Below are 15,783 nucleotides of genomic sequence, written 5' to 3' on the forward strand. Positions count from 1 at the left end.
CCAGACTAGAGCATGAAAATCAGCAGTTGATCAGACTGTATCTGGATGTTGGATCAGGAGAACAGGAAGCTCTCTCTGCCATTGGTGACCATGAAGTGAAAGCTGTGCCTTCAACAGTATCTCAGTTGTCTCAGTGACTCACCTTGAGTCCTCATCTGTGACATCTTGGCTCAGATGAAAATAACTGTGAATCAGACTGTCTAGCCAGTCTAGAGTGTCTTGGGTTGTCAGGTGGAAGTCATGTGACTTGTGCCTGGACTGCAGGTGAGGGATCCACTGAAAGCAGGCAAAGTTAGAGACTCAAGTTCTATGCCTTATTTCCAAGGATGTGTCAGCTAGGGCACACTGACATCTCTCCACAAACTTATTCTAGAATAAATTCCCACCTCTGGTATCCATCCCATGGGTAGATAGAGTTCTATTCTGATTTGAGGTTGGTTTTCTGTCTCTTCCTAGTCTACCCTCGATGGACTGGATGGAAGTGCTTTGTTTTTTTTTTTTTTTTCAATTCCTGCCTGTGTCAAAATGAAAAAAGCATACAAGGTAGAATTCTCTATTGAAAAATTAAAAGAATTTATGATTGCTGCTATACACTACTTGAAGCTAGGCAGGCCAGTACAGAAAGTCATGGGAGATATCTGTGAATTTTAGAGCCACCAATTCTACATAAAATTGCCAGGCCAGTAAGGATTATATAGTGAAATCCTGCCTCAAAACCTAAACAATAAAAGTTTGGAACAGAAAATTTCCCTATATCATTTAGAGAATGCAACAGAACCCCCACCCATTCAACAGTCACTAACTGTTCTTGTATTCCAATCCATTCAACAGTCTAGCTTCCCTGATGTGCACCAGAAACACAGACTGGCCCCAGTTGATACTCCAAAAGTTAAAATTACTCTCATCCAGGCCGGGCGGTGGTGGCGCACGCCTTTAATCCCAGCACTTGGGAGGCAGAGGCAGGTGGATTTCTGAGTTCGAGGCCAGCCTGGTCTACAGAGTGAGTTCCAGGACAGCCAGGGCTACACAGAGAAACCCTGTCTCAAAAAACCAAAAACAAACAAACAAAAAAAAATTACTCTCATCCATTAAGCAAGCAGTTTTTTTTCAGTCCATTTGGGACTCACCAGATGATCTGGATTCTAGAATGTACTGACAACCCAAGCTTCCTCTCATATTGTTGGGAAGAGGATTTGGCTAATGCTGTCAATATGCCTAAGTGTTTGATTAGAGACCAGGTACAGGTGGTCTGAATGGCTTTAAAAAGGCAGGTACAATGTCTCTATACTTCTTTGTGTTAATTAAGGAGGTAGACAGAAGAAGGGTTTGCCCAGTGGCCTCTGACTGCTGGGGCAAGCTTGGCCTGGATAGGCTTGCTGCTGTCTTGGCACCAACTCTGAAGTTATACTCTTCCTGAAAAACCTTGTTCTTTAAAAATAAGCTGGTCAAGCTTCTCTGAGTCTGTCACTAGTATTTGCTCCATTGTGATGTGGACACCTGTGAGCTATGCTTGACTAATGCATGTGAAGAGATTGGAATACAGGAACAGTTAGTGACTATTTTCTAATGCTATCAAGGTGAGACAGATGGAGGTAGACCATTTGTGAGTTTGACTCTTTTCTGGGCCAGAATACAGGAGCAGTTAGTGCCTGTATTTTCTAATGCTATCAGGGTGAGACAGATGGAGGCAGACCATTTGTGAGTTTGGCTCTTTTCTGGGCCATTCACCTGTGTTGCTTCTCCCATGGCATTGTGGCATGTGCCTTTAATCCCAGGACTCAGGGTGGTGGAGGGATCTGTGGGAGTTCAAGACTAATTAGGAAGAGTGTAACATCTAAGTCAGAAACTTTGGGGTCAGCCATGATGCCATGTGGCCACTGGCTGGGTCCCCTGGAGGTCCAAGATAAATTCTCTAGCTGTCAGAGGGCCTTCTTGTTGTTATTGGTTCTGTAGATGGAGCTAGAAAACATAATTCCCAATGGAAGCTTACTGTAAGAGGATCTTTACTTTGTCTCAAGTGGGAAACTGTAAGTGGGGTAGGAGGCACTGGGTCCTGGTCTAGGCCTGTTGGTAGGAGGCAGGTTTTAGCCATCTGTTCATAGAGCTAGTGCCAGGACAGCAGCAAGCCTCTGCAGGCCAAGCTTGTCCCAGCAGTCAGAGGCCACTGGGCAAACCTTCCTTGTGTCTACCTCCTGAATAAACGCACAAAGTAGATGGGCTTTGTACATGCCTTTTTTGAGTCTCAGGACAGCAGCAACACTGAACTTCCTGTTCTCTGTTTCGGCAGAAGGCCTTCTTTCTGGGGAATACAGGACTTTGTACAAACTTGTTCATTTCTTATGAATATACTTCATCCTTCCTCAAATAAGTAGGTCATCTCTTATACATCTTCCTTGTTAATCTGTCCTGAAAGAGGCACAAATAAGTTAGACATAGTTGAACATCATAATCTCTTTTAATAAATTACAGAAGAGAATCGCTGATTCCTCCTGTGCATAGTTACACTGATATTTTGAAGATACTATGTTAGAATACCAATGGCTTTTTCTCATGCTGGTGACTGCAAAATCCAAGGGAGAAGTTTTACTAACTGCACCAGGTAAGGGGATTGAATGGTCCTTGTTTGGAATGCACAGTCTCCCTGGAACAGAAAAACCCTGGGGATTTGAATCAGGGAGCATCTACATATTTTCAGATATGTGATTAAATTCATGAGGATAATCATTGAAGGAGGATAAAACTATTAAATATGGACAGTTTCAAGTCATGGATCCAATACTTTTTAGAGTTGAATGAGAGAAGGCTTGGGGAGAGAAAAACAGACTGGTTGACTGTGAGAGTCATGGCAGCTAGAATGGAGCTTTAACCATAGAGAAACATGCTTAAGATTGCGCTAGTGCTACTTAGAAAAGACAGGGACATGTCAGAGGAATTCTGGGATTAGAAATGTCATGTAATCCACTGCATAGCTATGCATTGGTAGCTCCCACAACGTTGAATTATGGCCCCTGTAAATTTGAGGCTAAACAAATTCTTCCTCCTGTAAGTAGATCCTTGTCTGTATTTGATCACAACTGTGAGAAAACTTAGCATTATAGAAGTTGGGGGCAAGAATGTGAGAGCAAATAAATTAAAAAAAAAAAACACTGTGGAGTTTGCAGAGCCTTGATTGGACTATTGCATGTGACATCATAATGAGACTTTGTAAGGAATGTTAGATACCAGCCAGTAGCATGCTGCTGAGAGAGGCAGTTGGTTGGTGGGAGAGCAGTTGGACTCAGTTGCTTCTCACAGACTTGGCCTTTTCCCCAACTTGTTGGATATGGACATAGTGAGTTTGTTTCCTAGGTTTTCAGTTTGTGCTTTTGGCAGTTGGTGTTCATTTACTTTTTATTTATTTACATTATTGGTTTGGGCTTTAACTTATATCTCTATGTTCTTTTTCTTCATTTCAACTGCTATTCCTTTTATCAAGTTCATTTACTTGTCCTGTTTGCCTTTGACTATCTTACACCTTTGGTGGTATGTGTTAACTGTACACAATGAGGAAATCATCATGACTTTACGTGTCTGCTTGTACTGCCTTTGGATCCCATTTGTCTGCTTTATTTCATTTCCCCACTCATTGGATGTGGTAAGTACTTCCCATTTTACAAGGGTTCAATCCCCCTGCCTACTCATGACCTGTAGGAAACAAAATGTGACACTTGTGTTTGTGGCACTGGCATGTTTGAAGTCATACTTCTCTAGTTTCATGTGTTCCTGAAACATTTTTCTGAAAAAGATATTCCATTAGATATGTTGCCTGATGATAAAGAGAACTGGAAGTGTGCCTTCCCTCAGTTTAACCGACTACTGAAATTCTTGCCAATTACTACTGGAGTTGTTAAGACTGCAGTAGTTGTTTTGCAGTTTGTTGGTTTTGTCCTTGGGATTTGTGTTTGGTCTTACATATTTATATTCATATTCGTGTTAATGTTTGTATTCACATTTATACTTTTACTTTCTTTAATTCTTCTCTCATTTAATACATCCTAACAGCATCCTCACCTCACTCACTCCTTCCAGTTGTCCCCTTGCTTCCTTTGTCTCTCAGATTCACTCTCCTTGTTTCTTTCAGAAAGGAGCTAGTGACCGATCATGACAGACTAGATGCAACAAAGTTTTATTAATAAAGTTGTATTTTCTTTAAAGGTTAATTTGTACCCATATTATCTCTTTCTTCATTAATTGTGACCCAGTTTTTATTATTTTGAAAATCTAGTCTTATTTTCATTACTTTTTCCTTCTAATATATATATTTTAATATATATTTTAATACACACACACATATATATTTTTAACTTATTCACTTTACCTCTTGCTCACTGCCTACCTCCTGGTCACCCCCTCCCACAATCCTGCCTTCCACACTCTCCCCCTTTTTTTTGAGTGAGTGGGGCCCAGGCACATCAAGTCTCTGCTGGCCTATATGTATCCCATATGTATATGAGGCTAGACAAAGCACCCCAGGTTAGAAGAATGTATATCACGTACAGGCAACAGCTTTTGGAATAGCCCCTGTTCCAGTTGTTCATGACTCACATGAAGATCAAGCTGCATTTTTGCTACATGTGTGGGGGAGGCCTGGGTCCAACTATATATGCTCTTTGTTTGGTGGTTCAGACTATTAGAGCCCCAAGATTCCAGGTTAGTTGGTTCTATTGGTATTTCTGTGGAGTTCCTATCCTCTTTGGGGCCTATAATTCTTTCCTGTCTTCCGTAAGAGTCCCCAAGCTCCGCCCACCGCATCCACTGTTTGGCTGTGGATGTCTATATCTGTCTGAGTGCTAGGTGAAGCCTCTCAGAGGACAACTATGCTAGACTCCTGTCTGCAAGCATATTTATCCTCAATATGTATGTATGGCACACACGATATATATTAGTATGTGTTAATATAATATATTATGTGCTATATAGTATGATATTTATGATAATTAGTTTATAATGTATAAAAATTTATTATTGGAAACTATAATTATATTATTTTATGATTATAAATTATTGTGGTATATTATATGCTGAAATTGTAATAATCATAATTACAAAATAAGTATAATGCACTACACTAAATTTATATTGCACTTAAACATACTACACATAAGCCATTTCATTTTTTTAATTCACTTTACATCCCAATATCAGCCTACCTCTCCTCCCAGTACCCCCTCATATATATCTTCTCCCAGTTCTGCTCCAGTTGTTGGGAACATGAATGAAGACTAAGCTGTACTTATGTTACATATATGCATGGGGAGTAGGGTCACCTAGGTCCAGCCCATGCTCACTCTTTGATTGGTGGTTCAGTCTCTGGGAACCACCAAGGCATACATATACTGGATTTTGATCATTATCTCCTGAACATTTCATTCTGTCCACCACATGTTTCTACTGATACTATGACTTTTACAAAAGCTTAGGCTCCTCCTTCTCCTGACCCACAAAAGACAAAAATATAGCCCATTTCTGCTTGTGAAACTGCTTTCTTTCAAGTTAAACTATGTCTACTTGCAGCGACTTTCCTCCTCCCTTAAGAGTTCACTAGTCACAGTGCTTAGTATGTAGTCTTCCCCATAAACCCCTTATAGGCTATGCTGCTGTTCATTCTCTTTGTTACAAACTGTCCTTTTGTTTCTGGATGAGGCCATTTTGATTGTGAATGAAGGACTCTGTAGTCTATTCCTGAAATGGATGTGAAGTTTCAAGCACTCTCATAAACAATATATATATTCACCAAGGAAGGGAGCTTATTCTTTCTGTTTTCATTGTGATTCTGTTTTCATTTTGTCATTTCATTCTGGTTGTAGCATAAGGGTAATACTAACAGAAATGAGTTTGGATGTAGTCCTTTGCTTTCTCTTTCCTGAAGTAATTTCTGTAAGTCTGGTATATATTTTTCTCCAACATTTCTATACATTTGGGGATCCATGAGGCCTGGGCTCTGCTTTGTTGGGAGTTATGTTTTTTGCTACCTCATACTTGTTGCTTATGATTCTCATTTTTACATGTTTTATTTCATCTTATTTCAAAATTCACACATATCTAAAAGCTCTTTTTGTATTTTATTTCTGGAAGTATAAAAATTGAAATGTCTCTGAAAACTCATCTGAATTACAGTCATAGTAGAGTATGTGTAGAACATCACTTCATTGCTTTCTGTTCTATAAACTGTCAGGTCTCACTTGGTCACTCAGGTGAATGGTTTGTGTGGTTGTCTTGAAAATAGCCAGCTCATTATTACTGTGACCTCAGTATTTCCCTTTGCATGCCCACTTCACTGAAACCATCTCTGATTTTTACTAGGACTCCTCCTCTACTGGTTTGTGATTGGGATCTTCTGGTATTTATATGTCCTTGAGGAGCATCATTGGGTTGTTTGGGAGATCTCAGATTTCATGATAGAGAATTCATAGTTGTAAACCTTCATTCCAAAATTGCATTAATTTTTATTTTTAGCCTTGTATGTCCCTAGTTTTACACAAGTGATTAGGTGGTTGAACTTGAGCTAAACATCATGGCCAGTCACATGGAAGAGAACATCCTTGAAAAAGATTTCCGGATGTTGTTATCCCTGGGTTGTGGCTCATTCGGGGAGGTGAAGCTTGCCTGCCACCTTCCCACACGTGTACGGGTGGCTGTCAAGGTCCTCGAGAAAAACATCAACAGTGTGGCTGATATTACTTCGGAGGTGGAACTCCTTCAGTCTTTAGAACACAGGAACATTGTTCGATTTTTTCACATGGTCGACACACTGACAACAACTTATGTGATCATGGAGTATGTGGCAGGAGAGGACCTTGAGAGGTGCCTTAGGGCACTGGGCTGTCTGAAAGAGGAGGAGGCTAGACCTATTTTCCAGCAGGTCGTGTCAGCAGTTCACTTCCTCCACCAAAGACACATTGCACATCGTGATATTAAATTAGAAAACATTCTGGTTGATGCGGCAGGAAATACAAAGCTTTGTGACTTTGGTATGGCAATTAAAATCACAGAAGGGCAGATGTTGGAGGAGACCTGTGGCTCCTTGCTCTATTGGGCCCCAGAGATCTTGGCAAAAAAACCCTATGATGGGCTGGCAGTAGACATGTGGAGTTTGGGCATTGTCCTCTATGTTCTGGTCACAGGGCACTTTCCATATGTAGAAGCCACCGTTGAGGATATGCACAGGATTATCACTACCACAATGTGTCCCATCCCTTACCACTTGTCAAAATCGTGTCACAGCATCATTGCACGATTACTCATGGTCCCTACCTGGTATAGGATGACAATACATCAGCTTGTGGAACGACCGTGGATAGGGCACATTCAAGAACATGGACTGCTTGCCAAAAAAGAAATCCTTCCTAGGGTAGTGAACACTATGTGCACCATTGGCTATACCTGTGAAGAGATTGTGTCATACCTAACACACAGGAGACTCAAAGATGAAGTAATGGCAACATTTAATATTTTAAAATACCAACTGAGCTGTGGGGACAGCCATCAACAAGTGGAGAAGCCATGGGCAAACAGCAGCCCTGTAAGTGCCCTTATCCCCCTTCCCTACTTGAAGAGGAGAGCCAGTGAACCTGCCTTTTCAACCTGTACAGAAGCTGGGAAGAGTCACTTTCAGGATGAGGGCATGGAAGGAAGAGGCAAGAGTTGCAGAAGGTACCCCATGCTCACCAAATACTACATGGAGAGGTTGCCCTGTTCAGATGACCCAGTGCCAGAAGGAGATGCTCTGACAGCTGACACCACTAACACTCTTACAGGGGATATTTCAGTCAACAGAAATTCCATGGACAACCTGCTTAGTGAGCACTTCTATCCAGTGTCAGCCCAGGATGGAACATCTACAGGGTTTCTGAACATGGGTTTCTATGCAGAAGACTCATCCACAGGGCCAGACATTCCCAGTGACCAGCCCCACATTGGACTCACAGCTTCTGGATCCAGGACACTCAGGAGTTGGGGGCTGATGAGGAAGCAAATTTCCTGTTCACCGAAAGCACCGTGCTGTTGTTGCTGCTGTTGCTGTTGCTGTCTGCCCTCCCCACGGTGAGCCCAAATCTCTGTGTTAGGTGCAACAAAGAAAAGGTAGGATAGTAAAGTTCCTTAGAAAATACAGCTGAATTAGCTGCCCAGATTCACAATTTCAGTGTGGTTAGGATATGCTATTTAATATCCTTTGCAAATAACAAGATGGACCCTCTCATAGGGCAAGAACATAAGATGTCTAGCACATTATATGGCACAATTCCACAGCTTTACCCTCATTTAAATGTCTGGAGAGTTGAGTCACAAGCAAATAGCATAGCATGGGGCACAGAGGGTTGGAAAAGACGGAGGACAATTTGGCTAAAGGGGGAAAATCTCACAGAGGGATAAAAGGGTGAGAGCTATGGCAGATCAGGTCAGTTCAATGCTGAATAAGTCCTGTCTCTGTCAAGGCCACTAATAAATGCACTTTCATATTTCTTTTTGCTTTTGAAGTGGAGAACTGAAATGGCCTAGTAGAATTCCAGCCCTATTGAGAAGTGATGCCACAGCAGAAAGCCAGGACAGAACTCCAGGGTGCTGTTTTCCTTCAGTACAGAACAGTAGGCTTCTGTGTCTCTCCAGCTCTTGAGTTTGTGTCCTTCAGTGTGCAGCTCCTTCAGCTTACTCCAGCCCCATCACTGCTTGCTGGACAGAAAGGTGGGCATAAGGAACATCTACCTGATAAGGCTCTACCTAGTGCCCATAGCATCTAAAACCGATGTGTCTACAACCAGGAATGACTTGTCTCCTGACATAAGGATTGTCATCGTCTTGGCCACTGTATCTCCTTCATCTTATTTTGTGACTGTGTTTTGGGAAGAACTGCAAGAAACACGTAAGTCCCCGGGAAGGAGGGAGACAGGTCATACAACCTATGATTGGCAAATGAGATGGAACAGGTAAAAAAAATGAGAGGGGTGTAGAGTGAGGAATAGATTCTGTCCTTAGGAACTTCCGGTCCAAAAATTGACATGAAAGAGATGCTTGTGTTGGCCTAAGGCAGGAGTGTGGGGCAATCAAGAGCAGGAACTAACTTCCTGTGGAGTCCAGCATGGAAGGTAGATCAGCACAGCCAGTCACGGGCCTGCTCTGATGGTTTCTTGCATGGGTCAAGGCACATAAGTAGGATGCTGCCTTGAAGCATCATCCTGGTCTGTGCTGCTGAGCTATCATGTGGCAGGAAAAAGGGGCAGCCTATTGGTCAGTCAAGTCCCATCCTCCTCAGCACTGCTCAAGTCAGTCATCAATGTCAGTAACAGAGGCCCTTTATGATTCTTTCTGCTTCTTTTGAGGGGAAAATTAAATGGAAGAGTTGGACTATGCTACTGGCATTGTATTGTAAAACATGAGGAATGCAAGACAGAAATCCGAGGTGTTCTGTAAAAATATATCAGGGCTATAGGTCACAGTATCCATCTTCTAACTATAGAGTCTCAGCTACCATGTGTAGTGTCCTTCACCTCACTGGAGCACCTGCCCTACTTGCTGAAATTCCCTAAGTAGTCACATGCAGCATTGTCCTGATAAAAGTCTACATCCCTAGTTTTGTCATGTTTGTGGGAAAAGGCTTCTACAGCATCTAAACAGCTGCCTCTGGAAACAGAACAGACATGCGTGTAGGTCTCAGGCTCCACTCCACTTTAATCACTTCATTACACCCAGCTACCTTGTGAAGGTTCTTTGGAAGAAGGGGAGAAACCCTGAATGACCTGTTGGATCTGGGAAATAGACAAAGGCAGATAAGAGGGAGGAACAGGGAAAAGAGGAAATGAGTGGACCTGTAGAAAGAAAAACCAAGTATGTGCTGAGATACTTCCTGTCAATGATTAAGGAGAAATGGATGAATGTGTGAACTGGGGCTGGGGTCTTGAACAAAGAAAACCAGAACAAATGTCCCCTGCAGACAGTTTGAGTTGTCAGGCCATGGCAAGCCTTGTGAAGAGTCCCTGCTCTGATGGTTACTGTCAAGGTACAAAAGTGAGAGGCTGCCTCATTAAGTACACTCTTGTTTTGGGCAACTATTGGAGGGTGTGGCATCTCCATCATTTGGGGAGTCTCCTGCTCCTGACTTATACAAACTATGGCTCATCTGGTACCTGTGTCTTTGTCCTCACAGCCTCTTTCATCAAGGCCTTTCATGTTGCCTCCCATCCACCCCATGTTCCAAGAATCTTGTATCATTTTCCCCTATTATGGATTGATTCATAACTTTCATTTGAACTGACATTTAATATTGTTCTGCTCTACCATGGCAAATTAAGCAGGCCTTGCCTGGCCTGAGGCCAGGTATTGTCTCTAGGAGGCTACTGGCCATGGTACTACATTGTATCTACTGCCAACCAAGAATTCAGGCTTAGAAAAACACATTGGTGATCATGGTGTTGGAGATGTCATCCACTGGTAGTGATGTGTTTTGTGAGGTGTTTTCCAGGACACATTCCAAGTAAGGAACAGCTCACTGAATTGACATGGCAACCGAACTCCACAGAGAATCAAGAGACCTAATCTATGTGAATCATGCACCTGAAGGTAAGATTGAGTATAGTAAGTATCTATTTGTCATAGAACATGAGTCTTTGAAGCCTGGTCTTAGTGTAGTAAAGAAAAAGAACACATAAGGTGGTTTATGCTAGCATCTCCTTTACTGACAACCAACTGGAAAATGAGAGATGGCAGAGGTGGTAAGGCAGGAACTATCTGCTCCTTTGTACTTGGCAGCCAGCTTTCATTCTCACCACCTGTCCCTGGGCTTTTATTGAACACTTTTTATCGAATACTGACAGCATTGGCCAAATCTTCTTCCCACCAATATGACATGAAGCTTGGTTGTTAATACTTTCTAGAATTTAGATCATCCGGTGAGTCCTGTGTTGACAAGACAAAAAGCTGCTTCTATAGTGGATGAGAGTAATTTTGACTTTTGTGGCATCAACCAGGGTCATCTTGTGTTTCTGTTGCACATCAGTGAAGCTAGACCTGTTGAATGGTTGGAGGTTTTGTTGCATTCTCTAAATGAGATAGGGAAATCTTCTCTCCTGAACTTTTATTTTTTATTTTTTGAGACACTATGTATTTTTTCTATGTATTTTTTTCTGTCCTGGCAATCTTTATGTAGACTAGGTTGCTCTAAAACTCACAGAGATTTCCCATGCTACATTGTCCTGAGTGTTAGGATTGTACATGGGTACTTCCCTGTTTCAAGTAGTGTACAGCAGCAATAATAAATTCTTCTAGTCTTTCAATATAGAATCTTTCCAGTTCTGTGCTTTTATCATTTTGGCATGGAGAGGATTGAACCAGAGGCACATCCCTCAAGTCCAACCAGGGTGGACTAGGAAATGGGAGCAAACCTCAAAACTAACCTTCATAATAGAATTCTATGTGTTCATGGGAATGGATACCTGAAGGTGGGAATTATGTCTAGAATACTTCTGTGGAAAGAAGCAGTGGGCTAGGGGATGTGTGTCATAGCTGACACATCTTTGGATGAAAGCCACAGAGTGTGACTCTAACCTTGTCTGCTTTCAGTGGATCCCTCACCTGCAGTCCAGCCACAAGTCACATGACTTCCACCTGACAACCCAAGACACTCTAGACTGGCTAGACAGTCTGATTCACAGTTATTTTCATCTGAACCAAGAGATCACAGATGAGGACTCAAGGTGAGTCACTGAGACCAACTGAGATATTGTTAAAGGCACAGCTTTCACTTCATGGTCACCAATGACAGAGAGAGCTTCCTGTTCTCCTGATCCAACATCCAGATACAGTCTGATCAACTGCTGACTTTCATGCTCTAGGCTGGCTTTCATGGGTCCCACAGTGCCTTTTTGCTTGTCAAACCACTTTGCATTTAGGTCTAAACCACAGAAACTTGTTCATCCTTGCTGGCTAATGGGGAGCCAGGGATGCAAGAATCTTGGTTCTGAACCACCCAAACAAAGCAATGTATGACACACTCTGGAACATCTGTGATGGGAGAGGTGAACTGTCTGCATCCCAAAAAGTTGTTTTTCAGGATCTCAGGGAGACTAATGTCCTATTCCGTGTCCTCAGAGTTTTGTCATTCATGCACTGCCTCCTAACTATCAAACTTCTCTATGAGTAAAAACAAGCCATTTTTGTCTTTGGGGAAAGGTCTGTGATACATAGGCCAGTCACCTTGAACTGTCTCTGGAAAATGTCAAAATTTCAGAATTGAGGCTGGGCATATACTTTTATTTCCCCTGTATCCTCTTCAAGTAACTTTCATTCATTTTTCTTCTGAGATTGTCTTGTTCCATTGAAACAAACACATTAAATGCTTTCCATGGATAGGTATGAAAATTTAAAAATCTAATTTTAAGATGGCAGTTCCCCCAGAAGTTCTTATCTGTCTGTAAAATAAAATTGTTGAGCTCAAGATGGACAGCAGAGGATGAGAACCAGAAAGTCGCAGAGGCAGCAGGAAGTGTAGTAAGTTTTGCAGAATGAGGAGGGCGGAGAACTGCTGCATTATATGGTCCTTTTCACATATCCCTCTTCTTTGAAGGGATGAGCTCTACGGATTGTGAAACATAGAGTTGTCTGCTGTGAACTGAGAGAGCAGACTGAAGAGTCCTGCAGGCAATCGAGAGAGGAGGGTGTCCATTTACCCAGCATAGAGGCCTCTATCCAACACAGAAGAAGGTAAACCACCTACCAAGAGTTTCTCCACAGCAAACCATAGTTAACAAGGAAACATGGCCCAGGCCTGGCCTCTCACAGCATTGTTTTCAGAGGATACCTTGAGCTAATACCATATCCAAGCTGCCCATTGAACATGGCACCTCTGTGGGCAAGCCTGTAGAGAAATACCACAGCAGTACTCATTTCTCTGTCTTTCTCATCAGATTTCCCACATGAGGTCTTTTCCATGCTGCTGTGTTTGCAGCCTGCCTTTATTCCTGTATCCCTTCCATCACAGAAGTCATAGTCCACTGCATGCTGGCACTGTTTAATCCGTGTGCTAAGGAGTTTTATCAGAACCACAACTGTCTCCTAACAGGAGAGTGCCTGCAAGCTAGAGGGAAATGGGCACCAGTACACATGGAAAACATAGATGCTGCTACACTTTGGAGGGAGAGTAGGTCTCACTTAGCCTAGAACAGTGATAGTAGAAGAGAAACTCTTGGGATCTTGCCTAACTTCACACTGGTCTACAGGTCAGGAACCATGAATCTGCCTAGACAAGCCTCTTAGCATCTCCAAGAAAAGGGTTACTGACCTCTTATTATAGAGCATAAAAAAGGAGAGAGAGAGTTCCATTAAGGAATGGCCTCAGAGGGAACTTGGGATAACTTAGTGTAAGAGATTCTTCACCCTGAAACATTTGAGGACGAAGGGTTTGATATAAAGAGGATAAACATCTTCACTCACATCTATGGCCTGACATTCATTCTGCCACTGGGCAGTTACTGCCTTTGTATTGAGTTCCAGAGCCATGATCGTGAGAGTTCACGCAATCTAGCAGAATAAGCCAGCTAAGAGGCACTTCGCCATTTTTCCTTGACCCATAGCTTGTCTGCTTGTTAGTTAGTGTCCACTAAGGTACTCTTCATTTTTCATGTACCTTCTTGAAATCAGGGCCAAACCAAAGGAGATTTGAGTAATATAGCCATATCAAGAAATCCCTGGAGAAACAGAACTGATTGTTCTGCTACACCATGTGCCATTGACTCTGACTATGTGAATTTCATAGTACAGAATTGATGCCCAAGAGGCTAGAAAAGTATAATGTGGACATTTTTTGTTTCAGCCACTGGAGGGATCATGTTGCTGCCCTTACCCTGTTACCTGAGAAAAGAGAAGGCAGCATACTAGCACCAGGCTCACAGACTCAGCACTTTCCTTTCCACATAGGCTGCCTGATGGAGACACCTGGAAAGGTGCAATCAACACCAACTATTTGTACCAGAACATACCCAAACATGACCCTATTATTGGCCAGAAATATTCATCTCCCAGAGAAGAAAACTGAGTCCCAGAGATGCTCAGTAGCTTCTTCTTTTGGACAGAACATGATTATCTGGTACACTGTTTAAAATCCCACCCAGATATTTGACTCAGATATGATGACCACACACATACTGCGTCTTTTGTTGTCTTAGAGTCTACACTAGAGTCCAGATCTCTCACTGACCATGCTTTCATTCTTCAAATTTGCAGATCCTGTTGGACAAGTTCTGTGGTCGAGGATCATTTTTTACCATCTATGCACTCTGACTCATCTAGGCAAGAGTTAAACAAGATAGTGTATAGAATGCACAGTGTCCAATCCAATCAGGTTGCTGGGAAACTGCTTCTCCTCCTGAATCCTGAACCAGGAGGTGAACCTGTTTATGGGACAGCAGGAGACATCTAGGCTAGAGCAGTCCCTGCAGGCAGTATTTCCTGAAGAGACCCATGGAGTTTTCTCTCAGATAGCTCACATAAGGAGAAAAATGAACATCCCTGTTTCAGAAGGTACTGAATTCCACCTAAAATAAACCTGCCCTTGTCTAAAAGGCCATAGGTCTTGAGCAGGTGAAAAAATATTTCTTGCAGCTTCATTGTGAGTCTAAAATAAGCTTTCTTTTGTAGATACCTGTCCATCTTGAAACATGTACCCAGTAAATTTCTGCCCTCAGGATGTACACACAGAGCACTAGTGACATTGACTGAGGAGAGCATCTTCCACCTACACTTCTCATGAATGACTATCATGTCATGCCTGAGCTCTAGAGGAGCTCAGAGACTTCACACAGCATCTGCACACAACATTAGGAGGAGATGCCAGGGAAGACAATGAACTGTTTTCCCTCTATCATCCAAGTATATACAACCACCCCAAATTGCCAATGATATCTGGGGACTCTACAGGTGGATTTCTTTGTGAAAGCCACCAAGTGGGTAGATAGAGCTGATTCACTGCCCACCTTAGATACTTTACATTTTGGCTATGAATCCTACCTAAGCATATAAAAAATATATATATCTCATCAGAGCCTTGGCAAGTGAATTTACATCCTTTTTGTGCCTCTAGACTGGTTCTTCTGAGAATGGCCATGGACCCAAGTCACAGGCTATCACTTATATGAAGATGGTGAAATTGATGCTGGATTGATACTATTTACAAACAAAAAAGTCTGAAATATCTCAGTAGAATTCCAAAATCATCTTTGAATTTGCATTCAGAACACTTTGACACATGGCTATAAGAAACACAAATTGGCTTGAGCTCTTGGGCATGCCCAGCCACAGTTCTTTTAAAATTTTTTCAATAGTTTATTTTTTATTCACTTTACACTTCGATCACAACTCCCCTCTTTCCTCTGCTCCCAGTCAGAGCCTTTCATACTCCTCTTCCTACCCCATTGCCTTCTCCTCAGAGAAGAAGGGAGCTCACCTTGGGTACCACTCCACCCTGGGACATCTAGTCCCAGCAGCATGGGATACATCTTTTCTACACTTCATGTGTAGACTCAGAAAACCCGCTTTGATGGCTCAACACTAAATGTAGCAATCAACTGGTTCTAAACCTAGAAGATTTAGGGCAGAAGAGATTCCTTATCACCTGATCCTTCCCTTTCCAGCCCTTCCCACAATGCCTCAGAGACACAGGAAGTGTTACACAAAAAGAACAGAGACTGGACACATATGACTGACCACAAATAGCAACATACCCACCTAAATCAGGTCAGCTGATTTTTGTCAAAGGAG

At 42.3% G+C, this 15,783-nt stretch overlaps 1 protein-coding gene across 3 annotated transcripts; it reads left to right on the top strand.

Annotated features, from left to right (window-relative positions):
* Positions 1-3,227: 3,227 nt before the first annotated feature.
* LOC117722709 (putative sperm motility kinase W) lies at positions 3,228-15,075 on the top strand. 3 transcript variants are annotated; one of them, XM_034521969.2, is made up of 8 exons: positions 3,228-3,331; positions 6,496-8,082; positions 8,518-8,721; positions 8,799-8,899; positions 10,496-10,593; positions 11,593-11,726; positions 12,596-12,732; positions 14,251-15,062. In XM_034521969.2, exons 2-3 carry the CDS (start codon positions 6,554-6,556, stop codon positions 8,651-8,653), a joined length of 1,665 nt encoding a protein of 554 aa, XP_034377860.1. In that variant the 5' UTR covers positions 3,228-3,331; positions 6,496-6,553; the 3' UTR covers positions 8,654-8,721; positions 8,799-8,899; positions 10,496-10,593; positions 11,593-11,726; positions 12,596-12,732; positions 14,251-15,062. The 3 variants fall into 3 exon arrangements, with proteins under 3 accessions (XP_034377860.1, XP_076771518.1, XP_034377858.1); XM_034521967.2 differs by having other exon boundaries at positions 3,242-3,331; positions 10,469-10,593; positions 14,251-15,075; XM_076915403.1 differs by having other exon boundaries at positions 3,231-3,331; positions 8,518-8,899; positions 14,251-15,066.
* Positions 15,076-15,783: the final 708 nt, after the last annotated feature.

The sequence above is a fragment of the Arvicanthis niloticus genome, chromosome 17, assembly GCF_011762505.2.
Source record: "Arvicanthis niloticus isolate mArvNil1 chromosome 17, mArvNil1.pat.X, whole genome shotgun sequence".
Lineage (NCBI taxonomy): Eukaryota > Metazoa > Chordata > Mammalia > Rodentia > Muridae > Arvicanthis > Arvicanthis niloticus.

Bases quoted from the DNA above. Each gene is read 5' to 3' on its own strand.
- LOC117722709 (XM_034521969.2), top strand. From the start codon at position 6,554: ATGGCCAGTCACATGGAAGAGAACATCCTTGAAAAAGATTTCCGGATG. The intron at 8,083-8,517 runs GTGAGCCCAAAT...TTGCTTTTGAAG, and splicing joins TGCTGTCTGCCCTCCCCACG to TGGAGAACTGAAATGGCCTA.